This window comes from Phocoena phocoena, chromosome 19 (assembly GCF_963924675.1).
Source record: "Phocoena phocoena chromosome 19, mPhoPho1.1, whole genome shotgun sequence".
Taxonomy (NCBI): domain Eukaryota; kingdom Metazoa; phylum Chordata; class Mammalia; order Artiodactyla; family Phocoenidae; genus Phocoena; species Phocoena phocoena.
Window position 1 is genome coordinate 25,367,075 of NC_089237.1, and position 22,170 is coordinate 25,389,244.

Below are 22,170 nucleotides of genomic sequence, written 5' to 3' on the forward strand. Positions count from 1 at the left end.
TCTGGGTGAAGGACAGAAGCCTGATGGATCCAGAACAGAGCCTGGCAGCATGCCTGTGTTCCAGCACAGACCCTGGGTGCAGAAATGGCCCTGGCTGCGGTGCCTGGTGTTCCAGAACCTGTCTGGAACAAGGCAAAAGGTGGAGTAGCGAAAGAAGGAAACTAATCCTGAGCTGCAGTGGACCTATAAGTCTATGGCTTGGTGGCCATGAAAAGGGCAAAGGGCTCCAGGAACTGGCTGAGCCCGGGGTGGGGAAGATTTATGCCCCGGTTTTGTCAGTTTTGGAACCCCCCGCGCCATCTCGGGAAAAGGCTTTGGAGGGTGTGAGTGTGGAAGGAAAGAGGTGATCAGCCAGGACCATTGTCAGACATCCCCCTCTCTGACCCCTTTCCCGGGCCCAAGGATCTAAGGGTCTCAGCAGCCCCGGAAGTCATGGCCGGCCCCTAGGCTTCCTCAGGGTAGAGCACCTGGTGGGACGTGGCTGCTCAGGGCATGAGTGTGGCAGCAGGGGTGAGAGCAGGGCCAGAAGCAGGGCTGGGAGACAGGCTGTGGTGGTGGCGAGTGCAGGGAGCCTCCAGTCCGGGGACTACATGGCAGGGGGCAGGGGGACTGGAAGGGGAGGTCTCAGGGACACTGTGGAGAGAAGGCCCCTCAACCTGTCCTGTCTTGTCGATCCGGGGACGGCGGGCGCTGGCTCCGGTTCCAGGCTCCTCCCTCCCTGTACCCCACAAGCGGAGCTTCCCCCCACGCCCGGCTAGGCGTCCCGGACCCCAGGAAGGAGTGAGGGTGTCTCCGCAGAGCGCCCTGGTCTGGCGAAGTGAGCGCTGGGCCTGGCGGCTGGACCAAGCGGAGCGGCGGCAGCGGTAGCGGCTGTGGGAAGCTGAGGCGGCTGCGGCGGCGACAGCGGCTTCCCCCTGCCAATAGAGCCGGTCCGGGGGCGGGGCAGGGGGCGGAGACGCCAGGAAAGAGGGGGAGGTGAAGCTGGGCGGGCGGAACCCCGGGGTTCCTTGGAGGCAGGGAGTGGCGACGGTCTTAGGCGGAGCCGAGGCAAGGCCGCATGTCTCGCATGTCTCCGGGTTCAGAGGAGGAGGGACAAGGAGGCGACTTCACTGAATGGAACTCTGGATGGGGGGAGAGGTTGGGCTTAGATAGATGGAATGGCGGATGCCCCGAGAATGGAGAAAGGGACCCTACTGCCCGGGATGGAGGACAGAACTGGATGAGGAAGGTGGGGGGAATAACTGAAGAGATAGCGGTGGTGGTGAGGTCTAGCCTGGGGTGAAATCCGGCCTCCTTAATGTCTCTGCTTTTGTGTGAGACAAATTGGGCAGTCCCTGGTCTCCATACCTTTCTCCTTTAAACGTTCTTTCAGCAAATGTATTACCCCCATCCCTATTGACTCCTAAGAGAAAAGACCATAAGAACAGGCGGGAGATGGATGCCAGAGGCTGCACCGGAGTGGGAGGGGTGTTGGCCACAGATTTGGAAAGTGGAGAGGCCAGAATGGAACGACCTGTGCCAGGGATGGGGCGGGAGGAGGGTGGGAGGAAGCGGAGGAACCGGCGAGGAGGCCTTCTAGAACGGGCTCTTCAGGCCCAAAGCGCTCAGCCTGTCTCCCAGGTGAGGGGAGAGCAGTCCCCTCCACATCCCGCTGGCCAACAGAAGCACATTCCAGGTTAGTAGGAACAGACTCTTTAATGGGCCCCGCCTCCCACGCCCGCTAAGCCGCCCCCCCTTGCGTGCAGCCTTGGCCTCTTCCACAGCGGCGCGCAGGGCGCGGGCAGGGTCCCTGCGAAGCAGGGCCAACGCCCCGAGCAGCGAAGCGGCGCCGTCCCCCGCACGGAGCTTTTGGCCACTCAGAAAATAGTGGGGCAGCGTCCCGGCCTCGAGCGCCCGGCCCAGCTCATCCAGCAGCCCGAGGCAGCAGGCGCCCGCATTCTCGGCTCGCGCCAGAGAGGGCGCGGGCAGCCGCTCACACGCCCAGTAGAGCAACGTCCGCAGGAGGTAGGGCGCCGCGACCCTAGTCCCGGCCACCAGAGGGCGCAGCAGCGCCTGGGCCGCCGCGTGCGCTTGCAGCAGGGGAACGGATATGCGCGTCTTGAGCGCCAGCTCTTGGCGGGCGAAGCAGAGCTGCCAGCCGGAGGCGTCCGGCCGCTCTGTGCCGCCGCCGCCGCCGGGCACCAGGTAGAAGGAAGACGACTCCGAGGCCAGCGGGCCGGCCCACGAGTGGCTCCGAGGCCCCTGGGGCCAGCCGGCCACGGACACCACGGGGATCAAGTCGAAAAGCAGGAGGCGGCGCGGGGGCCCGGGCGCAGCCAGGAGGATGCTGGTGACCCCCGCGTGGCGGGCTGCGTGGACCGCAGGGGACTCAGTGACCGCAGCCAGCGAAGCAGAGAACCAGGCAGCCACCTGGGCGGGGCACAATGTGGGCCACGCCTCAGGAGCCTCCAACGGCTGTGGCACTGGGCTAACGTCGGTTGCTTTGGTGACGTCATCATTCGTTTTTTTCAGCGGTGAGGGAAAGCCAACATCGGTTACGTCTTGTTGAGGCAACTCTGGCACTGAAACATTACTAGGTGAGTTTTCTAAAGACTCGTGTGCCTCAGGCTCAGTCACGTGTAGCTGGTCCACAGAGATTTGCGGATCCTTGGGAGTTTCTTTGCTTTGGGCTGGGTGGATTGAATCACGTCCTCTTGGGACTGGGGGTCCTAGGCAATCCTGCCATGCCTCCCGGACCGAGGTTCCGCGTACCTGCTCTGGGAGGAAGAGCCATGTGTAACAGGATCCCACGTCCGGTTGCAGCTCCTGCCCAGTGCCATCTAGCGAAAGCACGGGCACCAGGAGTGTGAAGCCGGCGTCGTAGTGAGGTCCCCGAGCGTAGGGACCTAGAGGCGCAGGCCCCAGATCCAGGGAGCTCGCGCGAATCCCGCAACTAAGTTGCAGGAGCTCTGCCTGAGGAGGAAAGCGAGGGTCCCGGCGGTGAACGAGACCTAAGGAAAGAGAAGGGACCGTAAAGTCGTGATCCAGAGCCGGGGCGGGCTGAGGCGGAGCTGAGATGTGCAAGTTCCGGAAGGCTGGGAGGGTTACTTACCAAGCAAAGAGAAAACAAAGTCCTTGGCCTGGAGGAGATCTGGTCCTGGCTTGGGACCTTCACTCCAGCTCGCCTGCACACCCAGCTCCTGGATCAGTTGGGTTAGTTCTTGCAGCTGCGCCCCAGAGCAGAAGTCGATGTCCGTGAGCGGCCGGGCTGGGGCTGGGGGCGGTGGGCCCAACCAGGGAGCACTCCCCCAGACCGTGGAAGCCATATGGCTCTGTCGTTTGGGGGCTAGGAAATACACAGACGGGAGGAAGCCCAGACGGGCCGTACCTTTTGCTGCGGAAAACTGGCCCCCGTTCTTTGCTCTTCCAGAGGCCAAGAGGGTTCCCAAGACACAGTCCGCCAATGGGTCTGCAGACGAAGGGCCCTAAATTTAGTCTTGAAAGAGAACAAATAAATACCTCCTCCGTCCTTGCCCTTTTCTCATATGCTGGTCCCCGCCCCCATGGAACGGTTCACCTGACTCAGCCGGTAGAAAGTAGCTGTTTAGCCCCTCCTAAGGAATGCAATAGCCTCCTTCGCTGCCCCTTGTCTACGTCCACTTACCTCTTTTTCAGAAGAGGCTAGTGGTTTGCGGCTTCCCTCTTAGGGTTCGCTCTGCAGAGATCTCGCGGCTATCCTGGGAGTTGTAGTTTGTCTTCAAAGCTACCAGGGCGTTGGGGCCACGCCCCCACATCCTTTCCTGTTCCGTTGAAGTAGTGCCTGATGGAAGCTGTAGTTTCTATGGAGGTAAGCTATTCTGTGTCTTTATGATAAACTATTCTGTGTCTTTACAAGGCCAGGTGAACCGCACAAACACTCCTTGGGGTCAGAACAGAGGCCTAATAGGATGAATCTGAATAGCAAACAATAATGAGGGACATACAGTAGGGCATGCGGAGAAATAGGGGACTCTACATCTCACTTGGGAGTAGAGGAGCCCTGGTCATTTAAATCTAGAAGGGTTCTTGCATGCAATGATAACTTCAGTTTAGAAATGAGACTGCAAGCCTAGAAAGGTTGCACATGACTTGTCCAAGGTCAGAGCTGAGCCAGAGAGGTGTTGGAAATGGGCTCTCCAGCTGGGACGTAACTTCTTGGAATCGGTGGTGGTAACGTTAGACAAGAACACACCGATAGTGTGCATGTAGTGACCCAGGGATGGACATCTGACTCAGGGAAGGGACATATTAGTGTTGCCCACCTCAGACACACAAGTGGTGGCAGGGAAAATGCTTTGGAATCTCGCAGCTTATGTGTGTATACAGAAGAGTTATCAGGACTGAAAATCAAGTCCAGAGGAAACTCCAGCTGGGCTAGGGCAGGGCAATGAAAAATTATCAGGGGAAGGAAATGGCTTTCAGCGACCAGTGCTATCATGGACACAGCTTAAGTCCAGGATGAAACTAGGAGCCAGAATAATAGGACAGAAAGATAGGACACCAGAGACATGCTCACAGATTAGACCAATGCATACTGGACCAGGAATTCTTACATGCCTTTTCCCCAGGGGTCTGTCTCCACACTGAACTGGGACTAAGTCCATGGGCAAGAAAATTAAGTGGAGACACCTCGAAATATTTAGAGGCCTATGAAGGAGGGTACCCTCAGAATCCAGGGCTCAATTTGGGGAGGCTAAAACACAAGGTTTCCTAGTCACTGACAAAGAGAGGTCTTCTTCCTCAGTAATCAAGAGCCCCAAACACAGCCCAGAATGGGGGAGGCAAGTTTCCATACATCTGGTCGTGACCCAAGAGACCAGATGAGGAAAACTGAAGCCTGGGCTCTTTCTCACAGTCTGGGGAAATCAGGCACTGGGTGTCCATCCCCACACCTTACCTCCTCCCTAAAAAGTTTTCTGGCCTCTTGGGGAGCTTTAAGATGCTGGGGGTGGGTGACAGGGAAAGGGAAATTGCTCTAAACTCTAAAGCACTGCTCTCCAATAGCATTTTCCATGATGATGCAAATGTTCTAAATCTGTGCCGTCCAATGCAGTAGCCACTAGCTCCATGTACCTACTGAGCCCTTAGAAGGTCGTGGCTCTGAGGAACAGAATTTTTTTTTTTTTTTTTTTGGCCAAACCATGAAGCTTGCGGGGTCTGAGTTCCCCGACCAGGGATTGAACACCAGCCACAGCAGTGAAAGCGCCAAGTCCCAACAACTGGACCGCCAGGGAACAGAATTGGATGCCAGGGAAATTCCATTCCCTGAGGAAGAGAATTTTTAACTTTTCAACTTAATTTTTAACAGAATTAATTTTCCTTAATTTTAACTAATTTACATTCTAATAGGCATTTGGCTAGTGGCTACTGTAATTGACAATGCAGCTCTAGGGCCTTGGGGATGACGGATTCAGCTAGACAGCGATGGAGGGAAAGCAGGGATAGCTTAGGTCCTCATCAGGCCCTGTGGGATGGGTCTGGGGTGAATGTCCTCAACCACCCACAGAACACTTCTCTTTTCTCTTTACTCCTCATGCATATCTGTCCCCTCTTTTGCTAAGTTGCTCATCACACACTGATATCCCCACTCCTTGATGGTCTCCGGTGAGTTGTTGGAGGTCCCTCGGTGAAGGCGCCTGGGAGACAGAGCTTCTCACTTGTCCCTGCCTGCTCTGAACTGTCTCTGGCGGGCGTCAGAGACCACATGCCCAAGCCGGGTTGCCTGACCCAGGACAGTAGGGCTTCCAGCTGGTTTTGGGAGGCGTAGACATCTGGCGATGGTTCTGGCAGGCTGGAGGAACTGTATCCATGGGGTGGTACACCCGTTCTTGGCCGCCTACTCGCCGGGAGGGTGATTGCAGTACAATCAGCACAGGTACCTCGGAGCAGGTGAGCAGGTCATTGTAGGCCACCTGAGCCTCGGGAGAGCAGGAGTTCTGACTGGGTGGGATAGAAGTCCATGGTATGTGCTGCCCTGCATCCTTGTGGAGGCCAGGATTTGGGATAAGGCATGAGTTGTTATGGAGTCCTGATGTCTGGGATAAGCCAGAGTACTGAGTAAGGGCTGGACCCTTATGGGGGCCAGGAAGCTTGTGGAGGCCTGGATCTTGAGCAAGGCCTGTGTTCTTGGGGAGGCCTGGGTCTTGGATAACGCCTGGACTCTTGTGGGCGCCTGGGTTTGTGGTAAGGGCTGGGTTTCTGGAAACTCTGCAGACTTTGGAAGGGCCTGGGGTCCTTGGGAAGACAGAGCCTTGGTTGAGGCCTAGAGTCTCATGAAGTTCAGGGGGTTGGGCCTGGCTTGGGGTTTGCAAAGTAGTGGATAACTGGGGAGGGATGGGGCCTGGGAAGAGAGGACAGACTGAGAAGACTTGGAGGTTGGGGGAAAGGTGGGGTGTTGTATTAAGGTGTAGGGCTTCCCAGGAGTCTGGGGGTCCATGTTTCTCTTCTCAGACCTGCAAAGAAGGAAGTTGCAGTAAGGGAAGGTCTTGGACTGTACAGATTTGTCTTTGGCATCATTTGAGATCTTCCATTCCATATTCCCCAACTCCAGGTAACCCAGTATGGATCCTGTGGAGGGCTTAGCACTGTCCCCACTACAACATTGCTTGAGTGTTTGTTCAGCTGTACCAGAGCTCACCAGACCATGCCCCTCTTGGGGCCTGGAGAGGGTACCCAAGTCCTTTCTGGAATACCCAGAGTTCTGAGGGGGACACACATGGAATAAGTTCTGCTTTACCCTGCGGGCATCGTAGACCACACGGCCGGAGGAGAGGCCTTGGCTGAAGGCAGACAAGGTAGAGGGAGTAGAATCTAGGATGGGGGTTGGGGTGGTGGAAGGGACTGGAGTGGTCATCAGAGCCATGACCAGCGCTGGGACAGAGGTTGTGGCAGAGATCGGGACAGGGGCTGGTGTAGGGGCTAGGGCAGGAGTAGTAGCAGGGGCAGAAGTTGGGGGAGGGACTGGTGCAGAAGTTGGGGGAAGGACCAGAGTGTTGGCATGGGTATAGGTCAGATGAGCATGGGTCAGGGTGCAGACAGAGGTGTGGCCCAGGGACTGGGCTGAGGCATGTGAGGGGGCCTGGGCTTGGGCCTGGGCTGGGGTATGGGCTGAGGTATGCTCAGGGCCATGGACCTGGGCAGGGCTGTGCTCAGGGGTGAGGGCTGGGGAGGGGTTCTGGGCCTGGGGGGTGGTGTGCTCAGGGGAGTGGAATGTGGAGCAAGTCTGGGCCTGAGGTGGGGCGTGCTCAGAGGGGCGGGTGGAGGAGAAGGTCTGGGCTTTGGCAGGAGTGTTCCCAGTGGGGTGCAGTAGGGAGAAGGCCTGGGCCCGGGCGGAAGTGTGCTCATGGGCGTGGCCTCGGGAGCAGGTCTCGGAGTGGGGGAGGTGTGCTCAGGGGGGTGGGCTGAGGAGGTGGTCTGGGCTTTCGCAGGAGCATGTGCAGGGGGCTGAACTGGGGGGCGGGTCTGGGCCCGGGCTTGGGACTGGGCTGCGTCAGAGTCTGGGGTCTTTGTCTTGCTCTCTTGGGGCAGGCGGAGTGGAAGCACGTCCACCTTGCTCATCCTTCGGAGCTTGGAAGATGTCTCTTACCTGGAGTAAAAGTTGGCTTGGGACTTTAAGTCTGTGACCGGAGGGGCCTCCCCAGCTCCCACTACCCGCTCCTTCCACAGTCCCCGTGGAGCCTCCGTGGAAGCCGCAGCCCGTCCACACTGAGGCGGCATCCGGCAGCACTTAGGAGCCTTCTCATCTTTTGTGTATCGTATCCAGGAGTCAAGGTGGTTTGGGTGCCCGAGCGGGAAACGTGGGCCATGGCGGAAGCGGGAAGAAACTCTTGAGCACAGGTTCTTGGGAGCCACGGAGCAGCGCCTGCGCATGCGATGGCTGCCTACACAGCTGGCTTGCTTGTCTGCGGGGAAAGGCGAGATGGGTCAGGGCCTGGGTTCCTGAGGGGCTGAGAATCAAGGCAGGGATAGAAGAAAGGGGACAGGCCCATATCCCCTGAGCTCACGCTGGCGCCCACTCACCTTTGGGGAAAAGATGATTGAAAAGTGCCCGCAAGAATCTCTTCAGATGCCTCCAGAGCTGAGGAAAGAAGGGGAGGGGGGAGGCCGGGAGCAGGGTGAGCCCTGAAATCCAACCCTTGTCCAGCCACACCCCAGCAGCCTTCCCACCTCAGCCCCTTCAAGACCCCAGGGCTCCCCCAACCCCGCTGCCCAGATCCTGCCCTGACCATAGTCACCACGTGGATCCCCACGATGAGGAAGATCAAGCTGACGAGGAGCAGAAGAATTGAGTCTTCTTGCTCCTGGCATTTCCTGGGAATGGGGCCAGGGAACGGCTCGGCTCCATAGTAGGTCCGCTCACCCATGGCCGGGGGTCCCAGGACTGCCTGGGCCCCCTGCCCTCCACTTTTAACTGGGAGTCAGACTGGGTCATAATGGGGCAGGTGGTGAGGTCACAGTGAGGGAGGGGGATTCCCTGGTAACCAGGGTGGCATTCCCTGGTAACCAGGGTGAGGTAAGCTGAGCCTGGACAGTCAAACAGGGCCTGTAGGCTGGCACACCTCCCCTCAAGCGGTCAATCATTCGCTCACAGCCCGCTGACTCACTTGTTCAAATGACACATTCCGTCTCTTGGCCCCTCTTGAGACTAGAAAGACCTTGGCCTCAGAGCCCTGCGGAAGGCCTGGCTGGAGTCCAGAGCCTCAGCCTTCTTCATGCCCTTCACTGGGCGTGGAGCTGGACCTGCCCAGATGTGGAACCTCCCAGTTTGGAAGCAGCTTCTTGTACGAGACTCTTTGGGGACAGGGCAAGCTGACACACAGAGGAGGTGCCCAGAGACCAGAGGTTTGGAGTCTGCAGCTGCAGACCTACTTAGTGCATGGTATAGGACCAGGAGGGGCCTGCTGGCAGGACTGCGGCCACTAAACCAAGGGGACCCTCAGGCCAAGAAGGGGACACCGGCTTCTTATTGCAGGAAGCCAAGGGCAGGGACCCAGGCTGGCAGAAGGAGTGGCGCTTCCAAGCCACACACCACCACTGTTTCCTGGACTCTGGCGCTCTTTATTCCTCTCTCCATGGCCTGCCGCCCCCGCCCCCCATTTGCTGCTAGTCAGTTCATTTTCCCAGTCTGGCTCCTGTGCAGAGAGGGCCTCGAGGCCGAGGTGGAAGGTAGCAGCGAGTTGGCCCGCGCTTGGCTCTCCTGCGGTTGCCGCTTCTGCTCCAGGCTGTCATACACCTGGTAGTTGGCATTGCCCCCCGGGTTCCGGCTGAGTGGCATGAAGGTGGGTGGAGGTGGAGGGTGCTCGGTAGCCTGGACGTCGGGCAGGGGCTGGGAGGGGCGGAGGAGCAGCGCTGAGCTGGGAGCCGGGGCCCACTTGTACGAGGCCTCGGCCAGCACCGTGAGGGAGGCGGAGGTGGCCAGAGGGCGCCGCACGGGCAGCATCTCGGCCCATTCGGCCGCCCGACGCCGCACCTCGTGGGGATCCCGGGAGTAGGTCAAGTGTCCCGTGGAGGGGTGCGGGCTGCGGTTGGGCTGGCTGTGAGCACAGCTGGGGAGGCTCCATCCGTGGGCCAGTGGGGAGTTGCGCTGCCAGGCTTCGGGCTGGCAGCCCCGAGGCACCAGAGCGGATGGAGGCTCAGAGCCCTCCAGACCACGGCGCCGCTGATCCCAGGAGTCATACGGGAGCTGGCCCCTTGAGGGGTAAGTGCTGTGCCCCCCAGGGACCCACAAGGGGTTAGGGGGCAGCCGTCGGGGAGGTGGTGGAGACGAGGTCCACTGGTCAGCCTCCACGTTGCCCCAGATGCGGGTTGGTGAGCAGGGGGCCCCGAAGGACTGCAGCCTTAGCTCGGACTTGGCCTCCACACGCTTGGCCATGCGGCGCAGCTCGGGTGACAGGTAGAGACAGGGTGGTGGTATGCTGGCCAGCATCCCACCCTGGCAGGCCCAGAGGCCCACGTTGGAGGGCAAGCCCATCTGCTGGTAGAGCCCGCCCCAGCACCCCCACGGGTACTTGGGTTGTGGGAAGGAAAGATCCTCCTCCTCCTCCAGGTAGGAGTCCGGGTCCTCCCGATCAGAGGAGGGCATCGGCCGCAGCTGTGACATCCCGTGGCTGCGATGCGGCCTACGGAAGCCTGAGCGCTGTAGGGGAATTGTCTGCGGTTCTTCGGCCTCCGCTGGTGGCTGCCGGGGCGGCGGCTGCAGCTGCGGCTACGGTTGCCGAGATGATGGTAGGAGGACAGGGGGTAGCAAGCGGGCCAGGCCATCTTCACTTCCACAGGGTCCAGGGTGCAGTGGATGTGGACATCTTGGGCCTTGGCTGGAGGATGTTTGGGGGAACTTTCACAAGCCTGCGAGATGTCATCTGGCGGAGGCGAGAGTCCGTGAGGGCAGGGCAAATGTCAGAAGAGTTCAGGGTTGGGAACCTGGGGGCCTGGGTTTCTAGGGCCCTGGGAGTAGCGGGGGCGTGGTGCCCCCTACCTGTCTTCCGTACTTACTTTTCTGATTAATCCAATAGATGGTCTTGTCTAAGGCATTCTGGAGCCCGTGCCATACCTGGGGTGGGGTGGGGTTGGGTGGGTGAAAATGAAGGCCAGGCTCTCTACCCTCACCCCCCCGTCCCAGCCAAGACCGTTCCTGCAGACGGAGGTGCAGGCTGCAGCTGGTTCCCACCCTCAGCCCTCTTCACCCCTACTGGTGGTCCCCAACCATCGCTGACCATAGTTGCCATGCTGATCCCAATGCTGACAAGAACGACAAGGCCCAGCAGCAGGAGTAGGAAGTCCTCCGCATTCTGGGTACTTTCTTGGTATTGATGGCAGCACCCCAGGTTGTCATACCAGAGCCGGTTTTCCAAGGTGGGGGGGGGGGTCCTAGGGCCACCTGGGCCGCGGGCCGCCCCCCCCGCCACCAGCCCTGACCCACAGTGCACTCATGCCAGGACCTGCGGACACCCACCAACAGGTGAGGGAGCATGGTCATAATGAGGCACGTTGCAGGGAGTCACAATGCCGAGGTGGCCAAGCTTTCATCCACTCAGCTGGCCCTTTATGTGGCCATCTCTGCCCTCGGCTCCCACTACATGGAGCCTAGTCCCCAGAGTTCAGTCTGTCCTTCTGTCTCCATGGGGCCTTGCTTAACTTGATTTGCAAGCATGGTTGCTACAGATGGGAGACAGTCTTCATAGGGACTGAATCATGCATAAAGGATTTCCTCCATTTCATTGTTCGAGACATTATGGCAGCTTATATAGCCTTTTGGGATTCCCCACTCACGCCTGCTTGGGGCCAGCAGCGAGGGTGACTAGATGGATGAGTGACAGTAAGAGTCCCCTCTGGGGTCGCCCCACTGCACCATCCCCTCCTTGTCCTGCTCATTTCCCTGTCATAACCCCTCTAGTGCCCACCCCTTCCTGCCAGGGATTGCAGCCTTAGGTGTTTGTGGTCACTGAGCCCACTGGCCCCTTTAGTTCAGAGCAAGGGTTTGCCGCCTTTTCCAGAGACCACCCCAAACCATGGTTTCTCTCCTTCCTAACCAACTTCCCTCCCACTGAGCCAACGCTCCGAGTTGAAAAACGGTTAGCTGCTGTCTTAAGAAAAACCACATGAAATTCACAAAGCACAAAATAGATGTAGTTGTTGATATGACAAACAGAATCTACTATTATCAACCAGGTTCATTGCTAGGGTCTGTGAAAGTGGTACCTGGGGAACCTCAAGTCATTTTCTTTGCACAATGAACATCTCAACAGATATAGAGGAACAGGGAGTTCCTGGGATGTCCGGTGATTAGGACTACACGCTTACATTGTTGAGGGCCCCAGTTCAATCCCTGGTCAGGGAACTAAGATCCTGCAAACCACACTGCATGGCCAAAAAGAAAAAAAAAGAAAGAAAGAAATAGAAACAGCCAGTGGGCCTTTTCCATCAAGACTTCAAACACATAGCAGGTGCTCAATATAGACCCACTTAATGGAATCAGCTTAAAATGATTGATAACATTAGTCAAATGAAAATGAACAGAGAAGCAGGATGATTCATAAAAGGCCTATCTGCTCACATTCCAGGAACCCATCTGGCATGGAAGATGGTCTAGTCCCCTCGGCCTGGCTCCTTGTTCCCAAGTTGTGTGCGTGTGTGTCTAGAAGTAGGTAGGGCCTGGGTTTCCCTGCTGTCCAGTGGATGCAATTTCCTGATGAGTTTACATGGGAAACCGAGGAAGGTGGGAGGAGACTCTGCCGGGCCAGGCTGGCTCAGTAGCAGTGGGAATCTACCTGTGGGAGCAGGGGGACGGAGCGTCTGAGGCCATGAAGTTGATCCTTGGTGTCCGCGTGACCATGAATAAGTCACTTGGCGTCTCTGAGCCTCGGTCTCCTCATTTGTGACATGGAAGTGCTAATCAGAGGAGTGAGGGCACACAGGGCTGTGTGGAGGCAGCCCTTGAGAGTGTCCTCAATATTTTATCCTCTGCTCCAAGCCTTCTCGAGTATACAGGAGCTTCGGGTTCTGACTGGGGAACTGTGAGGGCCTGGGTACCCTCACTCTCAGCCATCCCTCCCCAAAGAAACCAGGGCTTCAGAGGGACCACACCTCACCTGTAGTTACAGCCTAAACCTGGGCTCTGGTAGGAGCTGGACCTCTGAGAGACTGAGGCCATGGGGATGAGGGTCTCCACTCAAGTGCAGTACTGCCTGGGGATCTGGAGTGGGATTTGGGGGGCTTCCCTGGGCACTAAAGAACAGAGTAGAGGCAGGTAGGAGGCTTGGAACCAAGAAGGGCCTGGGAAAGGGCTGAGGACAGGGCCTGGTGAGGCCAAGAAGTTGATGAGGGTCCTCAGGGCTCTCTAGGCCCTGTTGCCAGGGAGATCATTTCCTTAGCAACCGGCTTATGGGTGCTGTGTGGGCCCTGGCACCCCCCCACACCACCACAAACCACCTCCTCTCTTCTTTTTATTCTTCTCCCAGTCACCTCTCTGTCAGGGAACAGTATACCTAGGCCTTTCCCATCCCCTCAGCCGTGCTGGATCCAGAGACCGGTGGGTAACAGTGGGACAGGGCCTCCACCTCCCTGGTCAGCTCCCGCAGCTGCCGCCTCACGTCTCTGGCATTATAGGCTACGCGCCCTGAGGAGTGGCGCCGGGGGATGTCTGGGACGTGGGCCGGGCCCAGGATGGGTGGCTGGGCTGGCGAGCACTGCTTCTGTTCTGCTTAGAGCACCCCCCAACCGTTCTTGTGGCTCAGGGCCTGAGGGCTGTGGGGCGGGGGTTCACAGGGTACACGTAGGCCTGTAGGCCCAGCTCTGACTGCCTCTCTTTTGAGCGGCCTTCCCTCTACAGTTTGCTGGAACCGGATGGTCTGGGTAGGTGGCTCCACAACATCCTGGGCCCAGGGAGTCCAGAACCCCTGGGTGGACTGAAAGCCTTCCCAGTCCTTGGGGCAATTCCAGTTGTGGGAGCAGATTGTTGTGTGCTGACGTGGGGGCTTCTCGTCATCGCTGTCAGTTGTCAGGGGCCCAGGCTACGGGGCGGTGGGCGCGGTGTGCTGAAGAGTCTCGACGGCGACGGAGGCGAGTGGGTGGGGGGGACACGGTCATTTTCACAGGGTCCATGGTGCACTGAAGGCAGACTGCAGGGGCGCTCTGCTTCGGGGGCTGGGTCTGCTTCCCAGGTGAGCATAACTTAGAAAATTCTGTGGATCGGGGACAGGTGAGAGGCTGGTGGGGAGCCTGGCTCCTCCAGGGATGGAGAGGCAGGTTGCAGGAAGAGAAGCTGCATAGTTATGGTGTCTGAGCAGGGAGAGCGGGAGGGGAAGGGGCCCACTTAAGGTCAGGGCCAGAACACCTGGTTTCTGCCTTTCCTATTCCCCAACCTCCCCATCCTCCACTTAACTTTCTCACAAATAACATGAAACACTTGGTGTAAGAAGCCACGGAGTCTGCGCCAGAGCTAGGTGGGGGAGGACAAAGTGACTCCAGGCAGGCCCCCGCCACCCGGCCTGCCCCCCAGCCATCCTGCCAGCATCCTCCCACCCAGCCCCACCCTGACCAGTGTCACCGTATTGATGCCAATGTTAACGCAGATAATGAGGTCCAGCAGCAACAGGATGGAGTTGCCCAGGTCCTGGCAGCTGTTGGTGCTGGGGCTGTGACACGAGGCCCACCCGGGCCAGGGCCACTCAGCCGTGGCCATGGGGGTCCCTAGGCCCCCAACCTACTGTGCCCACAGTACCACCAGCCGCCTTCCTGTCCCAGAGGCTCCTGGGGGTAAGCGGGTCACAGTGATGTGGGGCTTTCCCTCAAAATGTACCAAGAGGGAGAGTCCTGGGCCTGTGTTTGACCTCCAGCCCGGGCCAGGGCTTAGCAGAGGCCAAACCCTTCACTTTGCATGTCTCTCCTGTAGCCAGCCACCTGCACCAGCCCATAGGCCCTCTGGCCTGTTTGGTATCTGTCCCCATCAGCCCCTGCCTGGTCCTCTACGCCAGGCTCTGACCTCTGCACGGACACTGGTCCTGATCTTAACTCCCCGAACAACCCCATTACCAATGACCACCTCACCCCAGCACCCACTCCCCCTTTCTCTCTGACCTCAGAGCTGTTCACTGGCGAAGGCTGTGGGCTCGGACCCCCTCCTCCTCCCTCACTGGCAGAGTCACTTTTCCAAGGTTTGTTTCTTTAGAGCCCCACCCCTACCTCCCAACATAACAGCAGGCAAAACCAACAGTTAAAATTTTATATTTACAGTATTCTCTTCATCTTTTGCCAGGTTTAAAAATGTGTACAGAGCCGGGAAGGGTTGGGGTGGGGACATGGGATTGTCAAGGAATTGTTCTGGGGATAGGGGCTGGGCATTGGAGTCTGTGGCTGAATCATGGGGTCCCCCAGCCCCCCTCCCATGCCCCAGTTTGGGGGGCATCTGTCTACAGGGTTCAGGGCCCAGGTCCCTAGCATTTAGAAGGCAGGGCTGTTTGGAAAGGAGCTAGACCAGGCAGGGGAAGGGGTGGGAAAAGAACTAAGTTTCCATGGGTGGAGGTGGGGGCAGAAGGGACAGTCAGGGGGCAAAGTTCTGGGGAGCCAAGACCAGGGATTTGGGGGTCAGTGGAAGACAGCACTCCACCCCCTATTCAAATTTGGCACCAATGAACCCACAAAACGCCAGCAGACGAGGATTGGCTCCTTCTCAGCTGGTGTCCCTTGAAACCCTTCCCGACATTGTTCCTTTCCCCAGAGGCCCAAACCGTTTCTCTTTGGGCAGTCCCCTTACACACATCCTTTCAAATCAAATTCTTCCTGCTGGCGTCTGCCCAAGCGCCGTCCCCCACTGCCCCCTCCATCTGTTCCTCAGTACAGCTGACCCCGTTCTCTCCCCCAACCTGTCCGGGGAAGCCTTTCTCCCCTGCTCTCCCCCCCTCCCCCCTCCACTGCTCCTTTCCTTCAGCCCTGGGGGCCCAGGGGAGAGGGGGCAGGTCAAAGGAGGGGGTGGGCAGCTGAGGGGAGAAGCTGGCTTGAGACCAGGAAGGGATGGCTTCAGAGGGGGACAGCGAAGGGGGGAGGGAAAACGGGGGCAGAGAGGGAGGGATGAGACATGGCGAGAAGAGGGACACAGGCGGGACCCCTTTAGCTGCCACCTCCCCCTCTCCTGTATCCTACTTGCCCTGGCCCAGGTCTGAGGAATCCTTGGCACGTTTTGGGGGGTCTTCGCCCCTCAAACCCACTTCACCAGTTTGGCATGGATGAGCGACGGTCTGAGGACTGAGGGAAGAAGGGCTGCCCTCAGACTGCGGTGAGGGCTTTGGTCAAACATGCACGGCCTCTGTGGGTGGCAGGTGCCATGCAGCCCCCCACCCCATCCCACCCCCCGAACTCTAGGGGAAGGAAGGGCAGAGCTTAGGGTCTGTTCATCTCCTCAGGGTTTGTCCCTCCCCCTCAGCTTCTGTCAGTTTGAAGTCCTTTCACACCTGCTGTGTGAGAAGTTAAGTGCTGGGCCTGAGGCCCTAAGATGCAGGGAAGTGCTGCAGAGAAAGGGGCCGTCTGCATGGGAAAACGTACATCCACATGCAAGAACATGTTTCCACTCCGAAATGCATCCTGGACCCAGGGGAAGACAAGTTCCCAGGCAGCACAGGGATGCAAGATCTCCTCTCTTCCCGTGGCAGGGAATGTGTGTCTGTCCCGCGGCAGGGAATGTGTGTCTGTCATCTGTGGAAGGCGAGGCCTGCCCGGGGGAGACCGTGCTTCACCTCACTTGTGCCACGGGGGATACACATGCTTCGCTGGGGCGGGAGGGCTGGGGGCAGGGCAGGGGGGCTGTGATTTCCTCGCTACTTCCCAGGCACCACCCTGCGTCGTCCGGTGGCCAAGGGTCGCTGTTTGTGAACACACCACTTCCAGGGTCTCCAGGGGGTGGGAGGAGGGAGGAGGTGGGGGCACAAATCCCCACAGAAATTCTTTGAGGGAGCCAACATGTGTCCAGGGCGGCAAAAAAAACCCTCACCCTGCACATGGTTTCTCACCCCCTCGTGAGAAAGCACACCTCCACGTGGGAAAATACTTCCACGTCTCCACACACCGAAGACGGGTGTCCAGACGACAGAGGGGAAAAAACACCCCCCCCCCAGTTTTTCAAAGGCCCAGGTCCGGAGAAGAGAACGGGCCACTCCGCGCGGGAGAAGCGCACACATCCCGGCGAGGAAACCGATGACCACCTAAAGCACCTCGACGTGTGACAGCTCCACACGACAAAAGCCTGTCGCCAAGTCCTCCTCCCTGCCTTCTGAGCTGGCGGGGAGGGCCGGGGAGGGGGGCTTCCCCGAGCCGCCCCCTATACCCGAGTGGTGGAGTGGGGATGGGGGAGCCTGTTGTTGTGGCTGGTAGCGGTGGGGGGAGGCGGGGGGAAGCGCCCAAAGGGATGGAGGGAGGGGGGGCGGCGGGGGAGGGGGTGGCCCCAGGCCGCTGGGCAGCAGGGTCAGGGCCCCGGGGGTCAAGAGTGGCAAATCGTCCGGCGCCCGGCGCAGGGCCAGGGTGTAGTCGGGCGGGCAGGCGGGGCGCAGGGCCTCCGCAGGTTTCGCCCCGACGCCCCCGCCCCGCTTCAGCTGCAGCGACACCAGCTCCTCCTCGGCTGGCAGCTCACGGCCGGCAGCAGGGAGCAGGGGGCCTCCGCCGGGCACGCCGGAGCCCGAGCCGCCGTGGGGGCTGAGCCGCCTGCACCGCAGCTCCGGCCGCCGGTCCCGCTTGTAGTAGAGGGCGGCGAAGGCAAGGATGCTGAGGAAGAGGAGGGAGGCGCCCACGGCCACGGTGACGCTGAGCTCCGTGGAGTAGTCTCGGGAGTCCCCGGGGAAAGCGGTCGTAGGCCCGGGGGCCCGGCTCGGGCTTGGGCTCGGGCTTGGGCTCGGGCGGCAGGGTGGCCGGAGGCGGGGGGGGGGGGGGGGGGGGGGGGGCGGCGGCGGCGAGTGCCGGGGGCACCAGGGGGCGGGCGCGGCGGCCGGCGCGTGGCGTAGGGAGGGAGGCGCGTGGTGGTGGTGAAGAGCTCCGTGAGCAGGCTGTGCAGGTGCGGCACGAGCTCCAGCCAGAAGGCCACCTTGTTGGCGCGCACGCGCGGCTTCAAGCCGATGTGCAGGTACTGCTTCTCCTTGCTGTTGAACTTGCTCCACACCACCTCCTCGAAGCGGTTGCGCTTGGTGTGGATGAACTTGGTGTCCTGTGGCACCGGCTGGTTGGGGTCGCTGTGGACACAGGGGGTTAGGGAAAGGAGGAGTAAGGGTGAGGCTCCCATGAAAGGCAGGGGTGGGGGCGTGCTATGGAAGGAATGGGGAGAGAGATGGACAGAGATGCGGAGAGCTGGGGAGACGGGAAGAGAGACAGAGACGGATATGAAGAGACAGAGAAACTGCCAGAGACGGATGGACAGACAGACAAATAGGGATGAAGCCAGACTGCCAGAGACAGTCTGAGATGAGGACAGAGGGGCAGAGAGGGAAGAGACAGACCACCAGTGACAGAGGCAGAGTCTGAGACTGAATGAGATAGAGACATATGGAAACAGAGACACAAAAGGACATGAGAGACAGCCAGGGGCAAACCAGCGAGTACAGAGTAACCAGATCAAAGCAAGCAGAGATATCAATAGATTTCAAGAGAGAGAGGCAGAGACAGCAATAGACAGACACAAACCCTCACACACACTCAGATACACAGATGGGAGCACTCAGAGGGCCGAGCTCTGGGAGGAGAAGGAGAGAGCTGGGTGGGCAAGGGAGGGAAGGAGAGACAGACTCAGAGCCAAAGGCACCAAGTGAGCCCGCCCCCCCAGAAAAGACAGGGACCTCCCTGTCCAACTCTTCTGTGTCTCCAACACACACAGAGGAGCTGTCTGGCAGGTGTCTGAGTAGAGAAGGCAAGAGTGCCTTGATGGAGGAATGATGGCCGTGTGAATGAGAGGGAAAGAAGGGGCTGAGGATGGAGGCGGTGTGTGCCCTGACCTGCAGGGATGCCCGACCCAGCCCCTCTGGCCCTCACCCGGTCTTGGCAAAGTTGGTCCAGTAGATCATGACCACGGCGCTGAGCATGACATCATTCTTGGAGAAGTTGCAGGGGAAGAGGTCGGTGGCACCCACCATGGGCACACCAAAGACGTAGGGTAGCTCATCCCCGTGCACTGCATCTGCCCACTCAGGCCGGCCCTCAGCCTGCCAGTGGTGGTAGAAGGTGTAAAAGTAGACAGGGGACGGGTAGTCAGCGTGCAACTTGGCGGTGGCCACAGCCAGTGCCACCCACTGGTGGCCGGTAAAGAGCGCCAGCTGGGTCTTGCGCCACATCTCGCCATTGTCCCTGTCGGCCCAGTCCGTGTACATAAACTTGATGGTCTCCCGCAGCACATCCTTGCCCTCCGGGTAGCCATACAGGTTGTCCACAAAGTTGGAGACGGTGAAGTCGAAGGCGCTGGCGGACACGCCGTCCTCGCTTTCCGCCGAGTCCTCCACGAACTTGAGGCCCTCTCCCTGGTTGACACTGATGAGCATGTCGTAGTTGGGGAATTCTCCCTGCTGCATGAGGATCTCAGGGTCATCGGGGACTATGTCACCGTCCACCACGGGCCCAAAGACGATATGGTAGCTGGGGAGAAGGGGACAAGGTCGCATCACCTGTTCACCAGCCTCCTCTCAGCTCACAGCCTGCTGAGTCCTCTGCTCAGAAGACCCCTCTCCCCTAGTTAAAACCTTCTGAGCCCTTCAGGGTACTTGACCTCTCAGGAGGAAGTCCTCCCTCAAGCACTTCATGGAGCCTCGTGCACACTGGCTCTCTTTAGGCACCTCCGCCTAGGGAAGGCTTCTGGGAGAAGGCAGGGCCCCGGGAGGGCCTTGAAGTCCACCTCTCCTGGCTAAATGGAATGCTTGTGGCCTGCGGGCACTTCTCACCCTCAACCTCCTTGGAACCAGCAAGGAGAATGGAGGCCTGGACCTGGCCCTCTCCCACCCCCATACCGGGCGGGCTGTATGTCCTGGTCCACCAGCTCCCGAGAAGGCTTCCGGCGCAGACACTCCACGGCCTCGGCGCTGTCCTCCCGGTCACAGCCCACCTTGGCCGCCAGCAGCCGCATGTACTTGAGCAGCTGGTAGTTGACAGACCAGCTAGAAATAGCAGTGCCACTCCTAGGCGATGGCCTTCTGGAACAGCCCTGGTGGGACAGGCAGGCTTTAGGCTGGGCTGTATCAGCCTGGGAGAGGAGAAGGGGGACCTGGTGGGGTTGGGGGTGTGAGAAAGGGGACAAGAGGGACAGGCTGAGGAGGTGGCTGGTACCTTCCGAATGGTGGGAGAGGATCAGAAGGTTGACACAGGAGACCCCTGCCCCAGATCCGAAGATGGTGATGCGCTCGGGGTCGCCCCCAAAGTGGGCAATGTTCTCACTGAGCCAGCGCAGGGCCTGGATCTGGTTCACGAGCCCGTAGTTGCCTTTTGCAGCCTGGTCCCCAGTGCTGAGAAAACCTGGGGGTAGAGGAAGAAAGGGGGCTTCCTGGGGGTGTCACAGCACGCTGGCCCTCTTTCTGGGCAGCTCAGTCCAACCCAGAAGCCATTCTGCTTCTGCTGGGTTTAAAGGAGCCCTGCTGGCAGGCCCTCCTCCCAGACTCCAGCCCCTAGAGTTGGCTGCCCACCCTCACCGAGCACCCCAAGCCGGTAGTTGAGTGTGGCTACAATGACGTTGCCATAGGTGGCCAGGACAGAGCCATCGAACATGTTCCCGGTGCCCTCCATGTAGGAGCCACCATGCAGAAACAGCATCACCGGCTTCTTCCCGGAGTCCCGGATATCTGCGTGGGGAGGGGGCAGGTAGGTGGGCCGGGGGGTGGGGGACAAGGACACAGTCAGACCAGATGCAGCACCGCCCAGCTCCCAGGCCTGCTGAGTTCCAGCCCAGAGCTCATGTCACTCCCATCCCTGGGGGGCAAGACCGGATCCCCCTCCCTCCCTCCCCAGCTAGCCCTGGCAGAAGATCCCTCCCCACCTCCTGCCGGTGTGCCCTACAGCACTTCTCCCGATGCCTGGCAGACCTTCCAAGAAGCCTAGCAGAGGCAGGGCTGGGGGCTGGCCCTCCTCAGGGCGTCTGCTGGACCCAGGGGAACCCTCCCCCCCCCCACACACACACAGCAAATCTCCTTCCTGCTCCTAGGAAGAGCGAGCTCCCAAGGCTGCCACTGGAGCTAGAGATCCTGGGAGGGTCCTGGCGTTTCCTTCGACTCAGGCCGTGGGCCTCAGCTCCACATGGTAGCCTGTTCTGTGGGTGAGGGGGTGCCAGGCCCTAGGGTCCCTGGGGGCTTGGTCTCCTCCCCAGTTACCATGGCAACCCCCAGCTTAATTACTGTGGCCGGAGGCGGCAGGGTGGGAAAGAGCCTGCCTAATGAAGCCAGGGTGCAGCTCTAGTCTCGGACCCCCCAAACTGGCCTAAGTCCTGAGCTCTGGACCCTTCTCTTGCCATGTCCCCAAAGGATCCCATGATCACTCCCATATGTAGAAGGCCCCTTGAGCGGTAATTCTGGGTGGGAGTCTGAGAGGGCTTGCCAGGGTCCCTGCCCCTGCAGCTCCTCCACGATGCAACCACAGTGCCTGTGCTGGCGTCACCCCTGGCCTCCAGGCCCTCCTCTTTCTTGACACCTGCAATCTCTGACCAGCCTGGGCACTTGGGCAAATAAGATCCAGGCCTGGGCCTCCACAGCTGGTCCCCAGTGCCTCTGCCCGCCTCCCTCATGCCGCTAGGAACTTCCCTCCTGGCGGAAGGTCAACCAACAGGTCACTGAGACACTCCCCTCCATCCCCCCACAGACAGCTTCCTGCCTCCTGTCTCTTAGGACCTTCTATGACACCTCCTTCCACCTGACTTTGGCCAGGAGCTCCTAGGTGGGCAGTGCCCTCTCTGTGTCCTCCCCCAATCCTATTCTTCCCTTTGTTCCGGAACCTCCAGTGGCCTTCCAACAGTTCAGGCTGGTCTCCTTCCCTCCGAGGTCCTGTCCTAAACGTCCTCACTCCTCCCCGCTCCTCGCCACCCAGCACCTCCACTCCCAGCGAGGGGGGAGGGGGAGTCAGAAAGGGGAGGAGCAGGAAGGGGGGCTGGGGCGACAAGAATTCAAAACCAACAACAAAAAAGAGGATCAAGAAAGAAGAAAGAAAACAACAACAATCAAAAAACAAGAAGCTCTTGGGGCAGATTCAACAAGAAAAGAAAAAAAACCCAAAAAAACAAGAAACCAAAAAGATCCGTTTTTGGAAAAAAAGAAAAAAGTTCTTTGCACTTTTTCAAAATTTTGTGGTGAAACTTCAAGATATTGGGCCCTGTTTTCAACAGTGTCCAAATTCTTTAATTTGCTTCAAATGTGCATTTTCTGCATCGGACAGGCTTTTTTTTGGAAACTGTAGCAGGTTTCTGCTGTTTCGATTGTGTCATCAATTTGCCAACTTAAACTTGTTTTTTTCAAATGTTATTTTGCTCCAGATTAAAATTGTTTTTTCAAATGTTATATTTCCCAAGTTTCAAAACAGTCCAAATGTCTTGGGCTTCCCTGGTGCCACAGTGGTTGAGAGTCCGCCTGCCGATGCAGGGGACACAGGTTCGTGCCCCGGTCCGGGAAGATCCCACATGCCGCGGAGTGGCTGGGCCCGTGAGCCATGGCCGCTGGG

The 22,170-nt window shown here is 59.1% G+C and overlaps 4 protein-coding genes and 1 pseudogene across 4 annotated transcripts; all 5 read right to left on the minus strand.

Moving 5' to 3' along the window:
- Nucleotides 1-1,694: 1,694 nt before the first annotated feature.
- Nucleotides 1,695-3,305, minus strand: LOC136139202 (transmembrane protein 102-like). Its single transcript, XM_065898082.1, is given in 3 exon segments — nt 1,695-1,733; nt 1,735-2,990; nt 3,092-3,305. Coding segments are annotated over 3 exon segments (1,509 nt in total).
- Nucleotides 3,306-5,586: 2,281 nt separating this feature from the next.
- On the minus strand, nt 5,587-8,381 carry LOC136139083 (uncharacterized protein SPEM3-like). The gene is given in 7 exon segments (XM_065897996.1): nt 5,587-5,622; nt 5,624-5,737; nt 5,739-6,358; nt 6,361-7,384; nt 7,669-7,919; nt 8,038-8,095; nt 8,244-8,381. Coding segments are annotated over 7 exon segments (2,241 nt in total).
- Nucleotides 8,382-9,124: 743 nt separating this feature from the next.
- Nucleotides 9,125-12,092, minus strand: LOC136139084 (uncharacterized protein SPEM2-like). Its single transcript, XM_065897998.1, is given in 5 exon segments — nt 9,125-10,152; nt 10,155-10,376; nt 10,510-10,567; nt 10,731-10,927; nt 12,071-12,092. Coding segments are annotated over 5 exon segments (1,527 nt in total).
- An 882-nt stretch (nt 12,093-12,974) lies between these two features.
- Nucleotides 12,975-14,197, minus strand: LOC136138869 (spermatid maturation protein 1-like; annotated as a pseudogene).
- Nucleotides 14,198-16,825: 2,628 nt separating this feature from the next.
- LOC136139085 (neuroligin-2-like) lies at nt 16,826-21,244 on the minus strand. Its single transcript, XM_065897999.1, is given in 10 exon segments — nt 16,826-16,927; nt 16,929-17,342; nt 17,344-17,385; nt 17,417-17,726; nt 18,520-19,116; nt 19,485-19,654; nt 19,656-19,678; nt 19,801-19,986; nt 20,160-20,309; nt 21,118-21,244. Coding segments are annotated over 10 exon segments (2,121 nt in total).
- Between the last annotated feature and the right edge of the window lie 926 nt (nt 21,245-22,170).